Source organism: Choloepus didactylus, chromosome 8, assembly GCF_015220235.1.
Source record: "Choloepus didactylus isolate mChoDid1 chromosome 8, mChoDid1.pri, whole genome shotgun sequence".
NCBI classification, from domain to species: domain Eukaryota; kingdom Metazoa; phylum Chordata; class Mammalia; order Pilosa; family Megalonychidae; genus Choloepus; species Choloepus didactylus.
In genome coordinates this window covers 112,068,696-112,096,276 of record NC_051314.1, presented here as the reverse complement: position 1 = coordinate 112,096,276, position 27,581 = coordinate 112,068,696, and the positions used below count along the sequence as shown (strand labels likewise).

Here is a 27,581-nt window from a genome sequence, read left to right as displayed (position 1 = left end):
ATGACCCTGTATTATTTTTTTCAAGTTTCAGAACAGTATTTAATTTTGAGATATTTATAGTCATCTCATTTGATATCACAAAATAGTGGCCGTGTTATAAATTTTACAGATGAGGTTATTGTTGCACTATTCTCACCATACCTAGGTTGCAGAATACATCTGAATACAGATCAATATTTCTCCTTCTTCCTCCTTTGTATATGTACAAACATGCTTACACATAACCCTTGCTATTCAAATTATTTTTATCTGAACCAAGGAACTAAATGCATTGAGATATTTTTTTTTTATAGGAATTCTCACTGTAAGCTATACAAACTTAGAGATCAGAGAGTAAATAGATTTTTTCTTTTTTTTTTTTTTTTTTTTTTTTTGCCAAACCCTCTATCTGAACTCAGAAGCTAGGGTTTGGTATTTTCCATTAACTATGCAATAAATAGCAAATCTTGGGTCCACAATTAATGTTCTTTTGTTTCAGTGTATGAAATTTCCATTTAAATTTAGTGGTTCAATGACTAGAATAACAGATGTCTCTCCATATATAAATAGACCTTTTCACCAACACTGCTCCCTATATGCCTTTGCTCTATGTATCCCATGCCCCAGACAATGGCATCTAATCTATACCAACCAATAAAACATAATTGAGAATATACATTTTTCAATGGTCTCAAAAAGTATAAGTCATCTTATGAGTTAAGTGAGATGACCACATTTACAATCAGCAAGTCAGAAAAGTGAGGCAAGTATCTTCATCTTCTGACTTCTAGTGTTTCAGAAAGAATACCATACCATAAACCTGAGTTATCCATTTGAAATAGAGTGAAAGAAATGGTAGCATGGAATAGGATGTGATACCAAGTATGTTTTCTCCTTCATAATGTCACCATTCAGCAAAGTCTGTTTATTCCTCTCTGAAATACGAAATTGAAAAAATAATTTAATATAGGGTTGTGTCTTATGATGACTATGATGATAATAAAGCCAAACTTATATTCAGTGGCTTATATTAAATGGCTCAAATTATATGGCTTAAAAAATTTATCTTCATCTAATATTACAGAACCTTTCTCCATCTCTCTCTCTCCTTTCTTTGTTTCTCTGTCTGTCAGTAGGGTACCCTTTAGTATCTGAAGTAGGGCAAGTCTTTTATTAGCAAAGTCTCTCAGCATTTGTTTGTGAAAATTTTAAGCTCTGCCTCAAATTTGAAGGAGAGTTTTGCTGGATAAAGTATTCTTGGTTGGAACTTTTTCTCTCTCAGAATTTTAAATATGTCATGCCACTGCCTTCTTGCCTCCATGGTGGCCGCTGAGTAGTCACTACTTAGGCTTATGTTGTTTCCTTTGTATGTGGTGAATTGCTTTTCTCTTGCTGCTTTCAGAACTTGCTCCTTCTCTTCAGTATTTGCCAGTCTGATCAGAATATGTCTTGGGCTGGGTTTATTTAGATTTATTCTATTTGGAGTTTGCTGGGCATTTATACTTTGTGTATTTATGTTGTGTAGAAGGTTTGGGAAATTTTTCCCAACAATTTCTTTGAAAACTCTTTATAGACTTTTATCCTTCTCTTCCCCTTCTGGGACACCAATGAGTCTTAAATTTGGACATTTTATCTATCATATCCCTGAGGTCCATTTCAATTTTTTAGATTTTTGTCCCCATTCTTTCTTTTGTTCTTTCATTTTCCATTTTGTCATACTGCAGGTCGCCGATTCATTCTTCAGCTTCCTTTAGTATTGTACTAGGAGTATCCAGAATCTTTTTAATTTGGTCAACAGTTTCTTTTATTTCCATAAGATCATCTATTATTTACTCTTACAATTTCTTCTTTTTGCTCTTCTAGGCTCTCCTTCATGTCTTTTATATCCTGTGCCATGCTCTCATTGTTTGTCTTTAGTTCTTTGATTAATTGCTCCAAGTACTGTGTCTCCTTTGATCTTTTAATTTCAGTGTTTGGGTTTGGGTTCTCCATAACATCTGTTTTTTTCGTATGCTTTAAAATTTTCTGTTGTTTTTGGCCTCTTGGCATTTGCTTAACTTGATAGGTTCTTTTAGGAGATGCATGCTAATTCAAATACTACTCTCTTAATTTGTCAGATCTACAGCTTGGTGGCAGACACTTTCTCTAACTAACCAGCAGGTGGCGTCTGCGAGCCACCTATTCCCCTCAAGCCAGTTCTCCCCAACTTTGTCTTTGTGGTGTGTGGGGGTCTGATTCTTGTGCGGTCCAATTGGTGCACTAGTTTTGCATGTGTAGTTGGTGCTGTCTGCCCTGAATGTGGGGTGTGTGTCTGAGCAGTTAGGGAGTGAGGGCAGCTTTAACCATCAAACCTCCCAGGTGTTCCTGAAGATTTAAGGCTGTTCCAAGAGTCTAAACCTTCAGTTCAGTCTCACCAGATTGTCTCTGCCGCTGACCCACAAGTCCTTGGTACTGGTGTATGGTCCCTGGGATTTCCAAGTGGGTCCCTCTTCCAAGCTGTGCCCTTCTATGACCACTGCTGAGGGAAGGCTGTGCTACGTCACAAGTGCATGCTGACCCTCAAGGGAAGTTTTGGGCTGCCGGGCCATGTAGGGGCATTCCCAGCCTTTAGAAAGGATGGCATGTTAATTTCCCCTTTTTCACACCACTCTGCCTTCCTAGCTCTGGGACAATTAGCTGCAGGTGCATGAAAGGCTATTGTCCATGCCAGTTATTGTAGTATTTGCGTGCTTTGCTGGAAACCCTTCCTGTCTCACTGGGTTTTTTGGCACAGCTCTGGGCTGTGGCACCAGGGCCAGGCAGGAGCATTCCCAGCTCACTGGGAATATGGCTGCAAGAGGCATGGTTTTTTTTTCCCCTTTTGGCTCACCTCTTCCTGTGTCTCTCCGAGACAATTAGTAGCGGGTGCGTGAAAGGCTATCGTCCACATCAGATACTGAGACGTAGTCACAGGTTGTGGAGATGCCCTTCTGGCCATGCTTCCCTGTGCAGTTCTTGCTGCCGTTTCCACAGCTGCTTTTGGGTTTTTAGAAAGAACTAGTCCAACACCAAACGCCAACCCACGGTTTCCCCACACCACAGTGTGGCTGCCAGATATCCAGCAGACTTACTGACTTCAGAATGCTGACTCCCGGTTTCACCAAGTGCATGGTCCCTCTGGATTTAGCAGAACTTTTCCATCACTGGAACTGGTGTTCTGGGTCACTTTCTGGGTTTTACCTAGTATTTTTCACAGAGATGTTGTTTTGCCCTGTCTTTCCTAACCACCATCTTCCAGAGGTCCATGTCCACAGTTTTTACTTACAAATTTTATGCTGTGATCTCAGGCATTCCTCCCAATTCAGGTTGGTGTATGATGAGTAGAGAGCCACATTTGTTCCCCCCGCAGTTATTCCGGCTTATTTACTAGTAGTTTCTGGTTTTTTTAGTTGTTCCAGGGGAACTACTTGGCTTCCACTCCTCTCTATGCCGCCATCTTAGATATGACCAATAATTCTCTTTTAAACTGTAGCTTATTGATTTTATTTAATCTGTGACCCTTCTCTTTACATTCAAATGGAACTCGGAGCTGCAAACAAAATCATTATCAAAAATTTTTGAGCCACCAGTGGTTGCCTAAAACTCTAATTCTTCATAGTTTCTGGCATGCCATTATCTATAGATAATCCAAGTACTCTTCTGAGAGATGAGTAATATTGTCTAATAATTCCACATCATTATAGCTAGGATCCTTTCCTGAGCACATCTTGGATTCACATTAATTAGTATGGTATGCATTAGTGTTTGTATAAGTGGGTAAATCATTCAACATCCCTTAAACTTACTTTGATATCTGAAAATGGTGCAGATAAATGCCACATTCAGTTAAAATAAATATGAAATAAGATAATTAAGTGAATTTACTATGCATTTTGTATATCATTCAAAAAATGTTAGTTGTATTTTCTCTCTCTTCTTCCATCCTATTCCTCTCTCTTCTCTCCCTTTTTTTCTGTGGGCTTTGGTAGCGAGAGGCACATTTCTCCTCTATGTTCAGAGAAGGCATTTTCCTGATATGGAGGAAAGAATAAACAAAATTCTTTTAAGTATCACAATGAGGGCTTATTTTGTTGTACTTGTTTCTAAAATTTAGAAATAGCATTTTCCTCATACTTTCATTTTTCCAAGAATATTACAGAAAAATAAAAACCAAAAAATGTTTCAAAGTCAGGGACAAGAAATAATGCATTGAAATGGTTTTGCTCTTCTGAACTTCTGTATTGAGGCATTAGATTGTATTTCATCTCAAGAGAGGCAATCTCTTTTTAGTAAAATATGAAATAATTAAAAATTTATCTTTGAATTCTGAGATATCTTCTCAAGTTTTTCTCGCTCTGTAAGTGATCTTGTGCTATAGGCTTAGTTTTTGCTTGAGTGAGGTACAATTATCAAAATACCTTGGAAATGGCCAGTCTTATGTCCCTTCCAGAATATCTGAAAAAGAGAAAGAAGAGTTATTAAGTATGTGGATTTAGTTTTTTAAATTTTGTTGCAATTTCTACTGAAAGAGGTTTGAACAGACAGCTGAATTTTCTATTCAAACTTCTCCTGTCACTATTAAGTTACATGCAAATGATCTTTTCTTTTTCTTCTTAACCCAGAGATTTTAACCATGTTGCAAGTTTTGGTTAATTTCTTGTGATACTTTTGTTAAATAAGTTGGTATCTGGGAGAAAAAAATACATCAAATATCTTTGATTATCATTCTCAATTCTTAGAAGTTTTACACATAAAATTAAGGAAAAATTGAGAGAATTACTTGGGGAAAGGTGCTTATGATAGAAAACTTTTTTTGTTGGTAAGTCAGCATAGCAATTTAATAAGTATGTTATGATGTGCTCTAGAACTAGTTACATTAAAAATCTGAGATGATGGAAAATGATCTTAATTTGTCGGGAAAAATTATTTTGATTCTGCCCAAAAAGGAATGTTAATTTTACTTGTCTCTACCCAATTGGCTATATGAGCTTAAAAAGTCCCATAAAATTTTCCTTGCATTACTGTCTGTAAAATGTATATGTTAATACTCATTCCTTCCAATATAAAATATTGTGAAGGTCCTTGAGATAACATGGACTTTTAATTCAGTAGGAGAGAATCTCTCAAAACATCTGGTAGTATTATTATAATTCTTTACCATTGCGTCTTAATGGCTAAGACTATCATGCATGTGTATGGGAATCAAAGTTATGGGTTTATATTGCAATTGTGCTGTTTTACTCTTTCCTTCTGATCATCTCAACACATTTTACACATCCCTCATAACTCTTGTTTAGGGCAGTAAGTAATAAAGAAAGAGGTTTTAAACTTGATCTGGTATGCTGAAAGTAGTTCTTAATTTCTAAATAGCTCTCTTAAATTTCTCTTACCTTTTCTGATGTGTTGCTAAATGTTAGTGCTGCATTCAAAAGAAAATGCCTACATAGAATAAATTGAAACAAATTACAGATGCTAGTGTAAATTGCAGTTAATATTTCCATTTGTAATATTTAGTTGGTAAACCATCTAATATCAACACATTTTATGGTGTGCATGGGAGAAGTATGTAATATAGAAATAAGAGTAAAATTTCTACTTCATTAAACTTAAAGGAAGTTTTGGGAGACATCTCATATGAGTTCCGGAAATTCACCATCAGTTTGTTCCATCAGGCATTTTATACATCCTAGGAAATTTGAAAAGGAGACTCAAGCTTACAGCACTATGGTACAAGCTGAAATGTACCACTAATCTTTTTTGGAATTATAATTTAGTCACCTTGAAATAGGACAGTAAGATATCAAGGATACATGGACAAGTTTTTAGGCAAAACAGTTTGTGCAAGGAATAGAGGATTCAAAGGTGAGCACTGTTCTTGCCTTGAAGGTTTGGTTCGAGGTTTGGAGATGTGGATGAGGTGAGAAAAACGGCAGTAGTGGCAGGTGCCATGGCTCCTGTCTATGGTACCTGTACAAGGGTCTCTGGCTGCAGGAGGACAGGGTGATGATCATAGGTTGTGTGCCCTTAAGTGAGCTGCGTTTCCTGGAGGTGTGGAGTGGCTGGTAGAGCTAAGATAAGTGCTCTGATTAGAAGAAGCCCAGCCCCACATACTATGGGAGAACAAAACTATTTTTGGAGCCAGGAAGAATTCTCTAGGAGAAGGTGATGATACCTAAATTAGGATAAGGAAGGGCTAAGAGGTGAAAGTGTGGAGACTGAAGTGCAGGTTTGGGAGGACACTGCGTCAGGCAAAGCAAAGCCCGAGGCAAGAGATGACATGAAGCTTTCTGGAACACAGGCCTCTTAATAAAGCAGGAGAGGATGTTCCTGATTTTTCACAATCCATACCAAAGGGTCAGATGCCCCAGGAATAATTCCATTTAGATTCTCAGATTTTTCTAGACCAGATGGGGTAGGGGAAAGCAATGGAATCCAGCTCAGCCGATAGCTACAAACTGAACTGAAGGGTATGCTTTGGGCTAAGACTCCTTATGCCCCAGGTTCAACTAGTACTTTACAAAATAAAAATAAAAGGCTAAGCACATTCTCTGAGGATTTCAGTTCAGAGCCTGAAATACAGGTTTTTTTCTATAAATCGCTCTTGGGATGGGAGTGAGGGAGTAAATGTAGGGCTCTGTGCTCTTTTTGTGTCAGTCTCAGGGCTGTGGTGAAAGGATTTTTTATGTATTTATGGCACAAATATGTGTAAAAGAAGAGACTTAAAGGACACATACCACATTCATGGAAGAGCTTACTTCTGGGGAAAGGGGCTGGAAAGGATTTTTTATGTATTTATGGCACAAATATGTGTAAAAGAAGAGACTTAAAGGACACATACCACATTCATGGAAGAGCTTACTTCTGGGGAAAGGGGCTGGAACCTGAATCAGAGGGAGAGCCAGTTTTATATATCTCTATGTTTTAAAAAAATCTGAAGTAAAATATTAGTGTTTATCAACCTGGGGAAGAGGGTAACCAGGTTTGTTATAGGATCTTCTATTTTATGTTTTTTTTTTTTTTTAATAATTAATTAGGTACCTCTTAGCTGATTTTTGTCTCTTGAGGGGCCCCATATACTTTCATCTTTGCCCCATCTGAAAACCTCAGATGGAGAAGTAAAAATTAGCATCTTGATTTCATGATCTTGCCACCTTCAAGGTGGATTGACTTCTAATGTTATCATTTTAACATTAATTTCCACAAACTATGGTAAAATCAAAAGAGATGAAACAAAACAGCCTTTTCACCTAAAGCCATTTGTGGTGAAACTTTTTGTAAAAATAATGTAAGAGCACATCAAAGATCATAATAAATTCTCAAATTTAGACTTTTTCAATCTTAGTTAAGGGACTGGGTGTGTAAGTTTAAAAGGAAAGAGAAAGAAACAAGTGAAGGGGAGGAAAATGGAAAATGTTTGCATCTCATTATCACTAGACATTAGTGTTTTTAATTAGTTTTAATAATTTCATGTAGGGTGGCAAGTCAGTGATGTGGATACTTGTGATTGCAGCTCACCGCAGCAGGTTCTGAGCTTGCATTTGAACCTGTTGGCCAGAGTTTATATGAATTTCAGCCCTTGTATTGTTTTAAAGAAATGCATTATCTCAACACTTTAAGATAACATGGACATCACTGATTCCTTGGTAAACAATATGAGAACTAAATTCTAGTTAGCAGAGAAGTGGCTTATTGAGTGCCAGATTGCTATTCCATAGGGGTATACCAATTTACAGTCCCACCAAAAGAGTGCAAAAGAGCCTCTTTCCCCAAGTCTTTCCCAACTGAGATTCTGTCCTGCCCAATATTTTCCTCCTTATGAATACAGTACATGGAAATGCTAATAGCAACTTAAAAGAACTTTTCATGAATAATGCCATTTAATCACCTCAACAGCACTATTATTAACTACACATTACAGGTGAGGAGCCAGGTTTAGAGAATCCCGAGAATGGCCTGCAGTTGCATAGTTATCATAAAGTAAAACTGAAACCCAGACCTGAGTCCTGAGTCTCAGCTCTTAACCCTTCTGTTGGATGTCTCCCTAGTTGTTGTTTTTAACTCATATTTATTTGATTATTAGTGAGGCTGAGCATCAATTTATCAAGGGTACTATCTCCTGAAACTCTTGATGGGAAGGCAGTGGAACACAGCTTAAAAGCATGGCCTTGATATTGGACTGCCTGCCTGCAAATTCAGATGTTACCACTTACTAACCATGACAATGAACAAATTATTCTCCAAAGTGAGGACAGTAATCTGCCTACCTCTTAAAGTTGTAGTGAAAAGAAACATGACAGATAATATAGCAGATGCTTAGCTAATTGGCTGATATATTGCAAGTGAACAATAAATATAAGTTGTTATTGTTGGGAATGGTAACAAAGTAAGAGGTTGGGTGAATAATAAAAATTTTGTTTGGGCCATAGAATAGAAATCAAGACTGTTGTTTGTTTTAACCCTGCATTCCATATGCCAGTTACTGTTCTATGCGCAATACTGGAGAATATTAACGGTCATCTGACTGCCATTGGATTGTTCCTGTCATTTCTTCGACTGGACCAGAATGACATTTCATTTACTGATTCATTTAGAATTTAGTGATTTCCTGCCCTATGCTAGACATTGTGATTGGCAGAACTCTGAGACTGTCCAGTTGAGCTCTCATTAATCTATTACAAATCACTCATCAAGGGTTATAGGAAGGTTTTGATATGTGTCAATAAAAGATGACTGAATATTTCCATAATTTAAAATGACAAAATAGTCTAATAATACATCAGTAACTATTATATAATTTTGTAAAATCACTTAGAAAGCGTGTGTGAGGGTACTCAGGTTTCTTTTAGAGATCTGCACCATAATATATTTTTCTTATTCCTCAGGACTCATCAACATACCTGCAGTGGCCCTTGGAATATTCTCTGGGGGGATAATTATGAAAAAATTCAGAGTCAATATGTATGGAGCTGCAAAACTCTACTTGGGATCATCTGTCTTTGGTTATCTCCTATTCCTTTCCCTGTTTGCACTGGGCTGTGAAAATTCTGATGTGGCAGGATTAACTGTCTCCTACCAAGGGTATGTTCATTCTTAAATAACTTGTCTCATTTAATTAAATTAATTATTGATAGAGCTTGATTTTTAAACATAACTATAGGATGGAAATTACTGTTTTATTGTGGGATTGCTAATAATAATAATACTTACGACATCAAATCCATTACTGTCACCAAAATCTGTCATCTGCTTTGAATTTGAGTATGTCTTAAAGAGATATAAAAAATTCTAAGCCTATATCTTACTTTGGGGAATCAGCCTGATGATGGACAATACAGACCTTGAATTTTGCCTCTGCCTGTTCTTAGTGAGGCAACTTTGTATGACTTATTTAACCTAATGTATCCTCAATTTTCCCACTTTTAAAATAGAAATAACTACCTTTTTAAGGTGTTGTAAGGCTAACGCAAGATAATGTTCTTGTCTGGCATGAAATAGGTGCTCCATTCATGGAAATAACTATAGAAATTTTTTCTTTGAATAACATGAGTAGTCTCTATGCCATCTTCCATAGTCTGTTGTACTTGAGACATATGCAGTTTCAGGAGAAAATGGCTATTCTGCAACCTAGTGATGCACATGATAGCTCCCTTTAGCTGTGAGTCTTGCAGTTGGTCAGAATATTTATTGATGTTCTCACACCTATGCCATCCTGTATAGGGTGTGTGATTAGATTTCTTGGCTTGTAGAGTTTCTCTCTCTTAATTTAAGGCTGGATCTTATAGGAACCATGTTGCTGCATCCTCTTTAAGAGTCCTTCCAACCACTCATACAAGTTCCCAGAGGCAACACTCTTCATCTACCCATCTATCTATTCATCATTTGTTTTTGTAAAAAAAGAGATTGAGCCTCCCTGATTGTATCTGCCTGAGTGCCTGAAACTCTACCTGTGGCCCAAAAGCAGACACTTCTGATATCAATCTTTCATGTCCTGCCAAGACAGTTGCGTCTTTCTTATTGCTTGATCTCAACCCTCTGCTCAAATATCTACCTTGTCATTGTGCTTCAACCTCCATCACCTTCATTCATCTGCTTCCTCCTTCTACTATAGAGCAGCAGTTATGATATTCCTTCTAAAATGTCCTCTGGAGAGAGTAGAATCCCTGTGGCACCTTAGCCATGTGATTCTCAGGGTAGGTTAACAGAGATAGAGTACTTTACTTTATATTTTAAAACTTACAAAATACCTTAACTTCTATCCTCAACATAACTGTATGAGATAAGTTTTGTAATCCGTATTTATAAAAACTTGGTTTAGAAAGGTCGATTAAGTTACCCAAAGTTAAATGGCTATAAAAGGCAGACCTGAAACTCAAACACAGGCCTGACTCTCAAAGTATAATATTCTTTCTACAAAATCACACTGCCTCTAAGATCAACAAACATATAAACAGATATCAGTACTAAAATGTTAAGATTTACTATATAAATAAACTTTAATGTGAGAGATCAAATATTTTAAATGAAAGAGTATACTCATTGTATGAGTAAATACTATCTGCTTCAAAGCAGTCATCTTGAAAGACTATAATTCAATCCAATAATGTGACCACTGTTAAAAACATTCAAAAAATACTTCTTTTAAAATTGCTTTTTAAGATTTTTTAGAATATCCTCAATAATGGCAAAGATTTAACCTCTAAGAGTAGCTTTGCTACTGGAAACAGCCAAAAGAAATGTCAACATCATTGGGAAAATCTCTCACCTACCAGCATGACTATTTTGAAAGAAAATCACATTTAAGTTTTGTTAAAAACTCTTCTTACAATAAATTTTTAAATCACAGCCCCACTCTTAACACATCCTTCATATAATATGCATACAATTAATTACTGCTTCAAGACTGCCCTAAATGATAAATTTAACTGATTTTCATCAATTTAAAATAATTGGCTTTATAAAACACAAAATGTTCCCAAGGAATTGCCCAGAGCTGCTTTGTTCCAAAAGGCTATTTTAGCCCTGGACATTCAGCAGGAACACTGTAAACAAACTTCAGATATGGTAATGGAAGGAATATTTCATTTGCAATAGGCCTGGAAGCGTTCTGCTTCTGAGTCTGTTATCAATAAACAATGTGAATTTGAGCAAGTCACCTACCTACTTTGGATGTGACTTTCCTGCTCTGCCAAATGGTAGATTGAGGTAGATCACTCCAAAGTTCCATCCAATTCTAACCTTCTACAATCCCAGCCTGATTCTAGGCTTCCCAAGGCATGTATTTATACTTCGTGATACTATCAAACAGTCTCAGTTAGCAATGAACACCTTATGAAAGAGAATAGAATTAAACGTTCCTATAGGACTTCTCTGGAAGCCTAGTAAAGTACCATTTTCTTCTGTTTGGGGGCAATGAAGGAAGTCTTTTGCTTTTATTCTTGAGGTGATAAAATCTATAGCAATCCTCCCACTAAATAGAAAATTATGTTGATTAAGAAATTATGACTGAAACCATTAAAGGAAATACCCTCTCAGAGACAGGACCAAATGACTGATTCTTCCTCCAAAATAGTTGTTCGTCTTTGATTAACTTACAAAAATCCTGATTCTTAGATTAGTATGTGCCAGAACTTGTTCTTGGTGCTGGAGATATGGGAGTGAATAAAACACATAGTTCCTGACACCACAGGGTATACATTCCATTGGAGGCTCTCTCTCTCTCTCCCACCCTCTCTTACACACACACACACACACACACACACACTATATATACACCTTAAATGAGTCAGGTATTGAAAAGGAATATAGAAGGTAAGCAACAAGGTGGCAGGATGTGATTGTTTATTGCACATAAAGCACCAGGGAAGGCCTACCTATTGAGGTAATATTTGAGCAGAGACCTGAAGAAAGCACACCATGCTATTAGCAGAGTTATAAGAGAAAAATAGGGGATGAGTTAAGAAGGAGGTGATTATTAGGAAGGCAAGGCCTTAGTTTCCTCATATCCTAGAACAGTATTCCACAGTCTCTCAACCCTGGTGAGCCTGGTAACAGGACTTCAAAATTAGTTTCAAGAAAGATCCCAATTCAAGTGGAACATCAGACAAAGTCTCTGGTCTTTTGAACAACAGGAGGATAACAGCAAGCACAAAAGACAAGGAGAAGGAGGAAGAGATAACAGAAAAAGTTGTATAAAATGGTTGGGGTAGAGGGAGGTGAAATATGACCTTTAAAATGGAGAAGAATCAGTCAGTGTCCTGTAAGATATGTAACTTATGTCTGATCACACAATTGATCATCTTTTTCTTTGCTACTTGACGTGAGGAAGCTCAGATCCAATGATAACGGGCAACAAATGTGTTGACCCCATGTTTAACATATTTGAGAACTCTTTGGGTCTTGCTGTTTTCACTTTGTTTAAACTTTATTACTTGTTTTGTATGGATTGTGTTTTAAGTCACTCAAATCTTCATGAAAATGGAGGTTATAAGCAAATAAATTCAAAGCAGGAAAGGAAAAAATGAAACAAGAAGGATCAATGGATGGCAAATAAGGAGCAGACAGAAGATACCATTGTATAAGTACCCTTTAGAAGTATAGATGGATTGAACATTGCAAGAAAGATAACAGCAGAAGTATTAGCCAACTCAGGTGAAAAGAAGAAACAGAAAAGTGAGAGGGAAGGAATTTTGGAAGAGATGAGTGGGAAGATACAGGAGAAGAGAGAAGACAATAGGAATTATGTAAAGTTATCTTTAAAAAAAGATTAGCTCCTTGATGTCAAAGACAGTCTCACTCATATTTGTACTATCTCCCCTACTCCTAAAACTAACACGTAGCAAGCTCCCAGTAAAATTTTATGAAGAAAATGAATGGTAAGTTTTTGAAACAGCATGTGACGTTGAGAAAAAAAAGTGTGATATAAGATTTGGAAAAGCTCCATATAGTGGAAGGATTATGACTTTGTGAGAGAGAGAAAGGTTAGATAAACTGACAATGCATTTATTCATGAGGTATACCATATAAAGGAGAATATGTAGTGCTTACAAGTGGTGAAAGTGTATTGAAATAATGTTGACTGCTCAGCTATTTTTTCTTTAACCACACCATTAGTAATGTCCATTCTACTAATACTCTGATAACAATTCTGAAAGAAATTTACACACACACACTCATACATACATCACCTGCAATGCATTTAAATAATGTCATAAATTGCTCTAAAAGTTAGTTTACTTTTATGCCTTGTTAACCATTTTCATATACCTCTGCATAGAAATATATTAGAACGTCCTCAGTGAACTTTAGTAAGAGCCATAAGTCTGAATATTGTGTGAAATTTGACTTGTAAACTTCATATTGAACCCACCCTTAATGATCAGAAGAAGACATTTTTAAAGACGGTTGCTGATAACATTTGTGTCTCCAAAATACAAACTTTATTGGCAGTGCCATTTATCACTCAGCTCAAGAAGATGACTTTTTAAAACCCCTGCTAAAAGATAATACTTTATACTGTTTGTTTCCTTTCAGAAACAAACCTGTCTCTTATCATGAACGAGCTCTCTTTTCAGATTGCAACTCAAGATGCAAATGTTCAGAGACACAATGGGAACCTATGTGCGGTGAAAATGGAATCACATATGCTTCACCTTGTCTTGCTGGTTGTGAAAACTCTACCAGGAGTGGAAGAAATATTGTAAGAAATCGTCAAGTGTATGCCCCTGGTCCTGTTATAATATATAACAACTCAAATCTATGGGGGCTTGAGACCAACCCAGCAGCAGTACAACATGGGAAGGACCCCTGCCTCTCACCCTGCTTTTTTTTGTGTGTGTGTGTGTGTGCAATCAGGAAGTTTGCCACCATTGCTAGTGGAAAGTAGAGTTGTTGAAAGGGTTGGGATAAGAATTAGAACCATGGAACAGACTGGAAGGGGCTTTTGTATTTATCTGGTTCCATTCTCCCATTTCACTTTTAAGGAGTATGAACCCTTAGATGCGAAAGTCCCAGGTACAAGATCCTACAGCCCAATAAAATCTGCATTGGGATCCATATCTCGTTGGTATCATGACCAATGATCTTTGAAGGTTTCAGGGAAAAGGACAAAGAGTCCAGTGCTAGAAAGTTTAGATCCAGGTATCAGTGACCTGATTGTGAGGAGATCAATGGTTCTGGGGTGGCTCTGCCTGAGAAATGAAACTAACTTGTATAATAATGAAAGAGAGCAGATGGACTGGAATGGAGGGTTGCTGTTGGGTGGAAAGAGGGAGATGAGGTCGGAAGTATTGGTAAGAAACCAATTGTGAAGGATGTGATCTACCTCAGTCATTAGCAGATTCACCCCTCTAATCACATCTTTACATTCCTATCCCAAACATAGACTCTTCCTTGTATTCACTGTTTACAATAGCACAGTGGTCAAACAGTTTTCTACTTGTAACTAACAAAATCCATTATTATTTGACAGCCCTAGAGGGCTGTAAAAAAAACAAAACAAAACAAAAAACTCCACATATATTTACAAAGGCTTATCAACCAAATATGAATGCTTAGGCAAATATTTGCAGACAGAGAGTAATTCTTGTTGATTTTCTGTTTCCGTACCATGATTTTGACATTTTAATTGGAGCTGGAAGGTTTAGTCTAGCAATAGTGAATAAGATCACCCATCCACCTGAAATACAAGTTTCCATCCACCTTCCCTTTTATTTATTTATTTCCATCCTTCCCCCACTCCCTTTAGCTACCACCCTTTTTGTCCACAAATGCATGAAGATTTTTCTTAACTGGAGCTACCATTTATTGAATGGTAGCATTACATGTCAGGATCTAAGACTGGTTCTTTAAAAACAATTACATTTAAATGTCATGATCATCAAGTAATTAGGTATTATTTTACCCATTTTCCTCATAAGAGAACTAAGGCTCTAAGATATAAAGGACCTGCCTAACTCACATATTTAGTGAGTGGCGTAAGTCAAGATCCAAAAGATTTTTGCCTGGCCTAAAAAGAAATCTATATTGCTTCTCTTCCTGGAAAAGGAAATACTGGTTTATTTCATGGTTTATCTAAAAATTCACAATATCCTCTGTGATGAAAATGACAACTCATTATATATACATATTCATACATGAAATTTACAGAAAGAAATGGAGAGATTATAAAAATTGCATTTCTTAATCTACATATCCCCACTAATTGAGTTTTATGCATCAGGAATGTGTTTCTAGTAGCTACACATTCAGCCATATTCTAAGTCTGCCCATTTAACAAATTTTCTTTGAGTACCTAAAATATGCCACACAGTTTTATGCCCTAGTGTACAATTATGGAAAAGCAAGCAATTTTGGCCTTCATGGAGGTTACATTCTAAAGGGGAAATATAGTTTAATAAATAAATAAATATGTAACATCACGATAGGAAAGAAAAATAAGATAAATGGATGGAGTGGAGGTGTTATTGTGAATGGTTGGTCATGGAAGTTCTCAGTAATGAAACATCTGAGCAGAAGCCTGAAGTGTGGGTGCCAGCCCTGCAGCTGTCTGGAAGGGCTGCCTGGGCAAAGAAAACAGAGAGGCCGTGAGACCAGGGTAAACTTGCCATTTTCCAGAATTGGCAACAACAAAGAAAGGGAACCCCTGTGTGTAGACGAAGCCAAGAGAGAGATTGAAGGGCATTTAGCAGTGAGATTGGAGTAGAATCTGTGAGCTACATTATGTAGAGTTTGTAAGCCACTATAAGGATTTTGGATTTTTTAGTAAATATGACGGGAAGCCTCTGGAATGTTGAGGGTATTGATGCAATCTGACTGATATTTTAAAGGACTCACTTTGGTTACTGTGTGGAAAAAAGACTATACTAGATATGAGTGGAAAGAGGTTGAGCATTGCAATTAAGGCAAGAAATAATGGTGGCTTAGACCTGACCTGAAGTGGTGGTGAAGGAGGTAAGGTATGGTTTGATTTGGTAAGATTTGCTGAGGGATTGTTACTGTAGGGTCAGTCGCTTGTAGACCAGCCATCTGCTATTTGGGTAGTAGAATGTTGTGTGTCTACAGAGTCTGCTTTGTTCAATATGCCCTAACAAAGAAGAGTAAAAGAATATTTTCTCTGTTGTTTATAGAATGCATGTATACTGTACGATAATGCCTTTTTAATGTTTACTCCTATTGTGTTACAGATATTTTATAACTGCACATGTGTGGGAATTGCAGCATCTAAATCAGGAAATTCCTCAGGCCTGGTGGGCAGATGTCAAAAAGATAATGGATGCCCCAAAATATTTCTGTATTTCCTTGTAATTTCTGTAATCACATCCTATACTTTATCCCTAGGTGGCATACCTGGATACATATTGCTTCTCAGGTGAGCGCTGATTCTCTCTCCCCAATTTTAATGGAAAATTAAACATAATCATCCAGAGCAGTGATCTCAAATTCTATTCTATAGAATCATCAGGACTGTGTATAGACCTCTTAGGGAACTTGGTCCCAGTGTTATATGAGTCCAACTTTAAATTATTTTGTGTAAAAACGTAATTGAGTAGAAGTTTTCTTAAAAATGTTTGCAAACCGCTGGTCTAGAGAGCAATGTTAGAACCATTTTCACTATAATCACTCGCTAAATATAGCATGCTACTTTATAGTACTAGAATAGACAAAATTTAGCTAGTCGAGACAATAAATACATTGGATTAAATATGGTTTCCCCAAATTTATGATTGGTACAATTTATAAGATACTTTAAAGGCTCATATAATATTAGGATGCTTTCCATACTTTTTATTTATATATTGGTTATTACTTTTTCTAGTATTCTTCACCTAATTGAATTATTTGTGGGAATCTTATGATTATTGGGTCAGTTGGTGATTCTAATCCATGAATACAGTTTCAGTAACTTGATATATTTTTTTCTGACAAAACCCTAAAATAATTTTTAAAACTATGTACCACTTGCGTATTTCTAAGTTGGTATCCAAAAGTTTGTAGCATGTTTCACTTGTAGCTAAGCATTGATCTCCAGTATTTGTAGTGATTAAATCACTCTTTTTAATATATTCAATAGGATCTAAAGAACATAGAGATCAGAAGACCAAAACTACCCAATTAAAAACTATTTGAAACATCTTTAATGTTAAAAAATGTTGCATCTTTGCTTTTTCTCCTTGTACTTATATCTTCATTCGATTTCCATATAGAATTTTCTTCTATGGTAATATAATTTATGGATGAACATTTTTTATTTATTATCCTACCTATGTCACTATAAAAATGTATTCAAAATCAAATTTTAAATATTGGTCTTTTAACCAGGATGCTTAGTGATAAAATTTTCTTGGTAATTGAATTAGCTTTGCAAATATTAGTATTACACGATCAAAATGATCTAAAAATGTTACAAATTTTGATAAAGTTATTAACATAAGGAAAACTTTCACTGGAAAGTTATTAACATAAAAAGGAAAACTTTCACTGGAAATCAATCTTTTATGAGATGGATTGGGTGATTTTTAAATTAATTAATATTTCCAAGGATGAGTATTAATTTTACCTAGAATGAGATTAATGAAAAGTAATTTCCATATTTATTTATATTATAGACATTGAAAAAGATAGAAATAGAACATAACTTCCACAAATCTGTTATTCTCAAAAAAGTTTAGGGAGAACATGAGATATTTATGTGTACAAATGGGAGCATGGGTTTGGAAAGATGACAAAGCATTGCTCTAGAATTCCCAGTCCAGGGTCATTCTTCATAGCCCAGACAAGGGCCACTTCATCATCATCATATACTGTGCCAAATAATCAAATAGACTTAGTAAAGAACCAGACTGCTCTAGAAACGCTTTTCCTCACTACAGTCCCCCAAATACACAATGGTGTATTTTTTTTTTTATGTCAGAAGGGCTCCCTTGAATTGAAGAAGAAAAGTCTCTTAAAGCAGAGACTAAATGAGATAATACATGTGAAGTACTTAGTTCCATGGTTAACACTCAATATCAATTATACACCATCATGATTATTGCTATTACAATCCAGGGTCTAATCAGCTGAAGCTGTATGGACATATTAATGATGCTCTTGTTAATTTGAGCCAGTTGATTAATCCAGGTCTTCTCTATTCAGCACAAACACTTAGCATGCCACAGTGATTGTTTCAGTTCTGGTCAGTTTAGTCTTGGCTTTTATTTTGCTGATTTAATTTGATTTTACTCTACCAATCGCCATTTGAATATATCATATAGGGGTGATTTGCCTCCTAGAAATATTAATTATAAGCTTCTTGAACCATTACATGTTAATTAAATATGGCTTTTCCATATTTCGCCTTCCCTATACCTAGCTCACTAGTAGATGCTCCATAAATGCTACTTGAATACTAACATCATTTCAAGCATATTAAAATTTTTTTCTCACTAATATTTCTATTTGTTTTCATGGACCATATTTTTAAAATTTTGCTTTTGTTGCTTTAGGTGCATAAAGCCACAACTTAAGTCTTTTGCCCTGGGTATCTATACCTTAGCAGTAAGAGTCCTTGGTAAGTACAACCTATGCTTTAATTTATGGTAACCATTACAAGCATATTTTGAATACTTTTCTAAATATTTCTACAGAATTACCATACATAACTGGTTAATGTAGGTGGTTAAGTCTATATTCCTTTTACTTCCTTCCTTCCTTCATTTCTTTCCTTCCTTCCTCCCTTGCTTTGTTCCAGAAGTATTTACTGAGTGTCCATGATATAACAAAGTGATTTGGTGAGAATAATGACAATTTTTGATTAATGGTGTTTCTGCTTCCAACACTGGTCTATTGTCAAAAAATCTATTGCTATTATGGGAGAGCCCTCTGAGAGGAAAGCAAAATTTCAGAGTCAGTAAGAAATACTGACGCCTAAATATGACTTCTTTTCAGTTATTTAAGTGGAAGGAATTCTTTTCAGCTACCCCGAATATTCATCCTTAGACTATGTCATAAGGAAGAAAGATATGATTATTCAAATAATCAAAGTATGGTTGTTTTGACTTGGTGATTCTTTCAAATGTAATTGGAATGTTTTCTCTGACCACCAAATTATTCTATATGAATTAGTTAAAACCTACACATAACAAAAATCAGAGCGAATGAAACATATAAGGCCTCAGTCCTTCACTTGTTTATATTCTGAAGACGAGAGTGAAATAATTGTAAATATTCCTCTGTAATTCAGCAAACAAGAACTGTCTTGTAAGAAAATCAAATTCCAAGTTTTAAAATTTTGAAATTACACTTGGTTTATAGGTATTGACATAAAATGGCAATGAAATATATGCAGATACAATATAATCATAATAAAATTGGAGAAGCAACAAAAATGGAAGTTATGCCTCATTGTTGGCTCTAATTTTACAACATAAAAATAAAGATTCTATAGAAAAATGTCAAATTATTGACCCTGACATATATTCCTAGCCCCAATATCTACTCATCTTTGGGAATCTAGATGTAACATACAGTGCAAAAAATTTTCAAGTAACAAAATGATTCATAAGAGTGATTCCATAAAAATATAAATATACCTGAAAATGTCCAAAAATATCATAGCAAAATCAAAAGGTGAATGGCACACTGGGAAACAATTATGTAATTTATGTGACAGACCTGTGGCTAATATCCTTATTGGAGAGCTCCTGAATATTAAGAAGAAAAAGACAACCATACAGAAAACTGGATAAAAGATAGGAACAGCTTTTCATAGAAAAAAAAGAAATGTGAATACCTTTTAATATAGGAGATGATGCTCAAACTCTCATAAGTACAATTTAAACTAGACTGAGAAAACAGCCAACTTCCAGTCAAGATGGTGGCATGATATACTCCAGGGTTCCATTCCCAGGACAAGACATACACCCAGAAAAGAATGGAGAAGACCCTGCACTAGTGCCTCAGGCTGATCTTCTTGGTTAGAAGGCTAAGCACTGAAGGAAAACTCCAGCCAACATAGAGCCAACTGCAAGAAATGTGAAAGGTGTTTGCATGGGTTTGTTTGTTTGTTTTTCTTAGCTCCTGGAACTCCAGGAAATCTCTGTCATATCACCAGCTGGATAAAACCTTAAGGATCAGAGAGATCAGGGACTAAATTGCAGAGTTAGTTAGCACATTAAAATATTAAAATGAACAGGGTGCAACAAACAGTTACAAGACAAAGAAAGAGGAAATGATGGCCCATCCAAAGGAACAAGATAAAACGTTGGAAAACACCAACAAAGTAAACCAGACTTTGGGCATACCAGACAAAAACATTCAAGCAATGATCTTCAATATTCTCAAAGAACTAAAGGAAAAGACAGAGAAAGAACTAAATGATATCATGAAAATGATATGTGAACAAAATGAGAATCTCAAAAAAGGGAGCCAAACAGAATTACTGGAGTTGAAGATCACAATAATTGAAATAAAAAAATTCCCTAGATGGTTTCAACAGCAGATTGGAGCTAGAAAAAGAAGAAAATCAGTGAATACAAAGTTTATAAGACTATTGAAATTACTCAAGCTGAAAAGCACAAAGAAAAAAGAATGAAGAAAAGTGAACAGACCCTAAGAGGCCTGGGGACACCATCAAGCATAACAATGTGCACATTATGGAAATCCCATAAAGATAAGAAAGAGAGATGGGGCAGAAGGACTGTTCAAAGAAATAATGGACAAAAACTTCCAAATTTTAACAAAAGATATGAATATAACCATACAAAAATCCCAACACACCCCAAACAGGTAAAACTTGAAGAGAACCATGCTTAGACATATTATAATCCAACTATCCTATACCAAAGACTGAAATCTGCAAGAGAGAAGTAATATGTCATGTACAAAGGAGCCCCAATATTAAATTCTGATTTCTCATCAGAAACCATGGAGGCAAGCAGGCAATAGGACAAAATATTTAAGTGCTAAGAGAAAATAATTGCCAACTAAGATTTTTATATCTGGTGAAAGTTTCTTTCAAAAATGAGAGAGAGATTAAGACATTCCCAGAAAAGCAAAAGCTGTGGGAGTTTGTCACCATTACTAGCAATGCTAAAAGGATTTATTTAGATTGAAATGAAAGGATACTAGATAGAACATCAAAGTGGTATAAAGAAATAATTATCTCTGGTTAAAGATAACCACAAGGGTAATTATAAATGATACTAATTTTGTGTTATATTTTTGTTATGTAATGACAATGCTTACTACTTACAAGATATAAAATGCAAATACATAAGAGTAATGATAAATTTATTATTTCAGACACAATATATAAGCACATAGTTTGTGAGGAGAACAACAAAAAGGTAGGAGAATGGAGGGGTATAAGAATAGTTTGTGTATGCTATTGAAGTTAAGTTAGTATCAAATCAAATGAGATTGTTATAGATTTAGGATATTAAATTTAAGCCCCCTGGTAATTACAAAGAAAAATCTGAAAAACATATCCAGAAGGAAAGGAGAAGGGAATCAAAGTGGTTCTCTATAAAAACTGAAATAAAGGCAATAGTAGACAGTAATAGAATAATTGAGTGACCAAAAGGATGTAAAACTTACAAAGACAAAATAGCTAAATGGCAGAAGATGGTCCTGCCTTATTGTTGTTACTGTAAATGTAAATGGATTAAACACTATAACCAAAAGGCAGAGATAGGTAGAATGGATAAAAAAGCATGACCCAACTATATGCTGTTTGTAAGAGACTCACCTTAAATTCAAAGACAAAAGTAAATTGTATGTGAAAAGTGTGGCAAAAAAAAAATATTCCATGAAAATAGTATCAAAAGGTAACTGGGGTAGCTATTCTAATATCAGATAAAAATAGACTTTCAGTCAAAAACTGTACAAGAGGCAAAAAGACATTATATACTGGTAAAGCAGTCATAGCAACAAGACGACCTAACAACAGAGCCCCAAAATATATGAAGCAAATATTGGCAGATTTAAAGGGAGAAATAGATTGTTCTACATTAACAGTAGGAGACTTTAATGCAGGACTTTTAACAATAGATAGAACATCTAGACAGAAGATCAATAAGGAAATCAAAGATTTGAATGATGCTATGAAACAACTAGACCTAACAGACATATATAGAACACTTTACCCAACAACAGCAGAATACACATTATTCTCTAGTGTACATGGATGATTCTATGGGATAGATCATATGTTATGTCACAAAACAAGTCCAAATAAATTTTAAAATATTGAAATCAAACAGTGTATCTTCTATGACTACAGTGGAATGAAGCTAGAAATAAAACAAAGGGACACCTGGAAAATTGACAAATAGATAGAAATTAAACAACACACTTTTAAATAATCAATGGGTCAAGGAAGAAGAAATCATAACATCACAAAACTTATGGGATGCAGCAAAGGCAGTGCTGACAGGAAATTTATAGCTTGAAATGCTTACATTTAAAAAGAAGAAAGAAATCAGTGACCTAAGTTCACACTTGTAGGAGCTAAAACAAGAAGAGCAAACAAAACCCAAACTGAGTAGCAGGACGGAAATAATAAAGATTAGATTGCAGATAAATGAAATAGGGAATTTAAAAATAAACAATTATTTCAAATAATGTAGAAAAGGCATTTGTCAAAATCCAGCACCACTGCTTGATAAAATACTCAGATTACTAAGAATAGAAGGAAATTTTCCCAACATGCTAAAGGGTATATATTAAGAACCATACCTAGCATTATAGTTAATGGTGATAGACTGAAAACTTCCCCCCTAAGATCATGAACAACACAAAAAGTGAACATAAGGATGCTTGTTTTCACCACTGCTGTTCAATATTGTCCTAGAAAAAAGGCATACAAGTTGGAAAGGAAGAAGTAAAACTTTTCCCATTTGCATATGACATGAATCTATATGCAGAAAATGCTGAAAAATCCAAAACAAATCTAGAGCTAATAAATTCAGCCAACAAATATCAGTGGTATTTCTATACACTAGTGTTGAACAATCTGAAAGTAAATCAAGAAAATATTCCATTTACAATAACAAAAGAATACATAAATATTTCTGGGAATAAATTTAACCAGGATGTAAAGAACTTGAATGTGGAAAACTACGAAACATTGCTGAAAGAAATTAAAGACCTAAATAAATAAATGGAGGGTCAGTCTGAATTCATTGATTGAAAGACATTCTTAAGATGTCAGTTCTACCCAAAGTGATTTACAAATTCAATACAATTCCAATCAAAATTCAAAGTCATCCTTGAAGAAATGTAAAAATTAATCATCAGATTCATATGGAGGGGAAAGGAGCCTCAAATTGCCAAAACAATCTTGAAAAAGTAAAGTTTTAGGACTCATACTTCCTGATTTTAAAACGTATTACGGAGACAGCCAAGAGGGACACTTTGAAGAATGCATAGGAGCTGAGAGAGGAACTGCAGTTTACAGAGACAGTTTGAAGAATGGCCTTTGAAAGCCGACTTTTGCTCTGGAGAAGCTAAGAGAGGACAAATGCCTCAAGAGCAACTGAGAGGAGGCGGGGCAAGATGGCAGACTGGTGAGCTGTATGTTTTAGTTACTCCTCCAGGAAAGTAGGTAAAAAGCCAGGAACTGCGTGGACTGGACACCACAGAGCAATCTGTCTTTGGGCATACTTCATACAACACTCATGAAAACGTGGAACTGCTGAGATCACCGAAATCTGTAAGTTTTTGCGGCCAGGGGACCCGCGCCCCTCCCTGCCAGGCTCAGTCCCGGGGGAGGAGGGGCTGTCAGCTCCAGGAAGGAGAAGGGAGAATTGCAGTGGCTGCTCTCATCGGAAACTCATTCTACTGATTCAAACTCCAACCATAGATAGACTGAGGCCAGACACCAGAGACTCTGAGAGCAGCCAGCCCAGCAGAGAGGAGACGGGCATAGAAGGAAAACAACACGAGAAGCTCCAAAGTAAAAGCAGAGGATTTTTGGAGTTCTGGTGAACACAGAAAGGGGAAGGGCGGAGATCAGGCCTTGAGGCGCATATGCAAATCCCGAAGCAAGGCTGATCTCTCTGCCCAGGGCACCTTTCCTTAATGGCCCTGGTTGCTTTGTCTATTAGCATTTCAATAACCCATTAGATCTCTGAGGAGGGCCGTTTTTTTTTTTTTTTTTTTTTTTTTTTTTTTTTTTTTTAAATCCTTTTTGCTTTTTCTAAAACAATTACTCTAAGAAGCTCAATACAGAAAGCTTCAAAGAATTGAAATTTGGGCACGTCAAGTCAAGAGCAGAAATAAGAGAGCTCTGAGACAAAAGGCAATAATCCAGTGGCTGAGAAAATTCACTAAACAACACAACTTCCCAAGAAAAGGGGGGTGTCCGCTCACAGCCACCATCCTGGTGGACAGGAAACACTCCTGCCCATCGCCAGCCCCATAGCCCAGAGCTGCCCCAGACAACCCAGTGTGACGGAAGTGCTTCAAATAACAGGCACACACCACAAAACTGGGCGTGGACATTAGCCTTCCCTGCAACCTCAGCTGAATGTCCCAGAGCTGGGAAGGGGGAGCAGTGTGAATTAACAGAGCCCCATTCAGCCATCATTTGAGCAGACTGGGAGCCTCCCAACACAGCCCAGCAGCCCAGAACTGCCCTGGGGGGACGGCACTCACCTGTGACATAGCACAGTCATCCCTCAACAGAGGATCCGGGGTGCACAGCCTGGAAGAGGGGCCCACTTGCAAGTCTCAGGAGCCATACGCCAATACCAAAGACTTGTGGGTCAGTGGCAGAGACAAACTGTGGCAGGACTGAACTGAAGGATTAGACTATTGCAGTAGCTTTAAAACTCTAGGATCATCAGGGAGATTTGATTGTTAGGGCCACCCCCCCTCCCCGACTGCCCAGAAACACGCCCCACATACAGGGCAGGCAACACCAACTACACACGCAAGCTTGGGACACCAATTGGGCCCCACAAGACTCACTCCCCCACTCACCAAAAAGGCTAAGCAGGGGAGATCTGGCTTGTGGAGAACAGGTGGCTCGTGGACGCCACCTGCTGGTTAGTTAGAGAAAGTGTACTCCACGAAGCTGTAGATCTGATAAATTAGAGATAAGGACTTCAACTGGTCTACAAACCCTAAAAGAACCCTATCAAGGACAGCAAATGCCACGAGGCCAAAAACAACAGAAAATTATAAAGCATATGAAAAAACCAGACGATATGGATAACCCAAGCCCAAGCACCCAAATCAAAAGACCAGAAGAGACACACCTAGAGCAGCTACTCAAAGAACTAAAGATGAACAATGAGACCCTAGTACGGGATATGAAGGAAATCAAGAAGACCCTAGAAGAGCATAAAGAAGACATTGCAAGACTAAATAAAAAAATGGATGATCTTATGGAAATTAAAGAAACTGTTGACCAAATTAAAAAGATTCTGGACACTCATAGTACAAGACTAGAGGAAGTTGAACAACGAATCAGTGACCTGGAAGATGACAGAATGGAAAATGAAAGCATAAAAGAAAGAATGGGGAAAAAAATTGAAAAACTCGAAATGGACCTCAGGGATATGATAGATAATATGAAGCGTCCGAATATAAGACTCATTGGTGTCCCAGAAGGGGAAGAAAAGGGTAAAGGTCTAGGAAGAGTATTCAAAGAAATTGTTGGGGAAAACTTCCCAAATCTTCTAAACAACATAAATACACAAATCATAAATGCTCAGCGAACTCCAAATAGAATAAATCCAAAAAAAACCCACTCCGAGACATATACTGATCACACTGTCAAACATAGAGGAGAAGGAGCAAATTCTGAAAGCAGCAAGAGAAAAGCAATTCACCACATACAAAGGAAACAGCATAAGACTAAGTAGTGACTACTCAGCAGCCACCATGGAGGCGAGAAGGCAATGGCACGATATATTTAAAATTCTGAGAGAGAGGAATTTCCAGCCAAGAATACTTTATCCAGCAAAGCTCTCCTTCAAATTTGAGGGAGAGCTTAAATTTTTCACAGACAAAGAAATGCTGAGAGAATTTGCTAACAAGAGACCTGCCCTACTGGAGATACTAAAGGGAGCCCTACAGACAGAGAAACAAAGACAGGACAGAGAGACTTGGAGAAAGGTTCAGTACTAAAGAGATTCGGTATGGGTACAATAAAGGATATTAATAGAGAGAGGGAAAAATATGGCAAACATAATCCAAAGGATAAGATGGCCGATTCAAGAAATGCCTTCACGGTTTTAACGTTGAATGTAAATGGATTAAACTCCCCAATTAAAAGATATAGATTCGCAGAATGGATCAAAAAAAATGAACCATCAATATGTTGCATACAAGAGACTCATCTTAGACACAGGGACACAAAGAAATTGAAAGTGAAAGGATGGAAAAAAATATTTCATGCAAGCTACAGCCAAAAGAAAGCAGGTGTAGCAATATTAATCTCAGATAAAATAGACTTCAAATGCAGGGATGTTTTGAGAGACAAAGAAGGCCACTACATACTAATAAAAGGGGCAATTCAGCAAGAAGAAATAACAATCGTAAATGTCTATGCACCCAATCAAGGTGCCACAAAATACATGAGAGAAACATTGGCAAAACTAAAGGAAGCAATTGATGTTTCCACAATAATTGTGGGAGACTTCAACACATCACTCTCTCCTATAGATAGATCAACCAGACAGAAGACCAATAAGGAAATTGAAAACCTAAACAATCTGATAAATGAATTAGATTTAACAGACATCTACAGGACATTACATCCCAAATCACCAGGATACACATACTTTTCTAGTGCTCACGGAACTTTCTCCAGAATAGATCATATGCTGGGACATAAAACAAGCCTCAATAAATTTAAAAAGATTGAAATCATTCAAAGCACATTCTCTGACCACAATGGAATACAATTAGAAGTCAATAACCATCAGAGACTTAGAAAATTCACAAATACCTGGAGGTTAAACAACACACTCCTAAACAATCAGTGGGTTAAAGAAGAAATAGCAAGAGAAATTGCTAAATATATAGAGACGAATGAAAATGAGAACACAACATACCAAAACCTATGGGATGCAGCAAAAGCAGTGCTAAGGGGGAAATTTATAGCACTAAACGCATATATTAAAAAGGAAGAAAGAGCCAAAATCAAAGAACTAATGGATCAACTGAAGAAGCTAGAAAATGAACAGCAAACCAATCCTAAACCAAGTAGAAGAAAAGAAATAACAAGGATTAAAGCAGAAATAAATGACATAGAGAACAAAAAAACAATAGAAAGGATAAATATCACCAAAAGTTGGTTCTTTGAGAAGATCAACAAGATTGACAAGCCCCTAGCTAGACTGACAAAATCAAAAAGAGAGAAGACCCATATAAACAAAATAATGAATGAAAAAGGTGACATAACTGCAGATCCTGAAGAAATTAAAAAAATTATAAGAGGATATTATGAACAACTGTATGGCAACAAACTGGATAACGTAGAAGAAATGGACAATTTCCTGGAAACATATGAACAACCTAGACTGACCAGAGAAGAAATAGAAGACCTCAACCAACCCATCACAAGCAAAGAGATCCAATCAGTCATCAAAAATCTT

General features: G+C 36.4%; 1 protein-coding gene and 1 long non-coding RNA gene across 6 annotated transcripts in view; one reads left to right on the top strand and one right to left on the bottom strand.

The window, feature by feature from the left end:
- The window catches only part of SLCO1C1 (solute carrier organic anion transporter family member 1C1), a 111,946-nt gene that overhangs the window by 66,830 nt on the left and 17,535 nt on the right, over window positions 1-27,581 (top strand). For all 5 annotated transcript variants that reach the window (XM_037845240.1, XM_037845241.1, XM_037845239.1 and 2 more), the window contains 4 exons: window positions 8,880-9,075; window positions 13,528-13,693; window positions 16,179-16,363; window positions 18,480-18,544. In XM_037845240.1, the coding sequence (XP_037701168.1) occupies window positions 8,880-9,075; window positions 13,528-13,693; window positions 16,179-16,363; window positions 18,480-18,544 (612 nt within the window). The remainder of the gene's footprint in view (window positions 1-8,879; window positions 9,076-13,527; window positions 13,694-16,178; window positions 16,364-18,479; window positions 18,545-27,581) is intronic.
- The window catches only part of LOC119541377, a 56,134-nt gene continuing 31,892 nt past the window's right edge, over window positions 3,340-27,581 (bottom strand). The window contains exons 2-3 of the long non-coding RNA XR_005218239.1: window positions 4,416-4,452; window positions 3,340-4,028 (exon numbers count right to left, since the gene is read on the bottom strand). This is a non-coding gene — a long non-coding RNA (uncharacterized LOC119541377). The remainder of the gene's footprint in view (window positions 4,029-4,415; window positions 4,453-27,581) is intronic.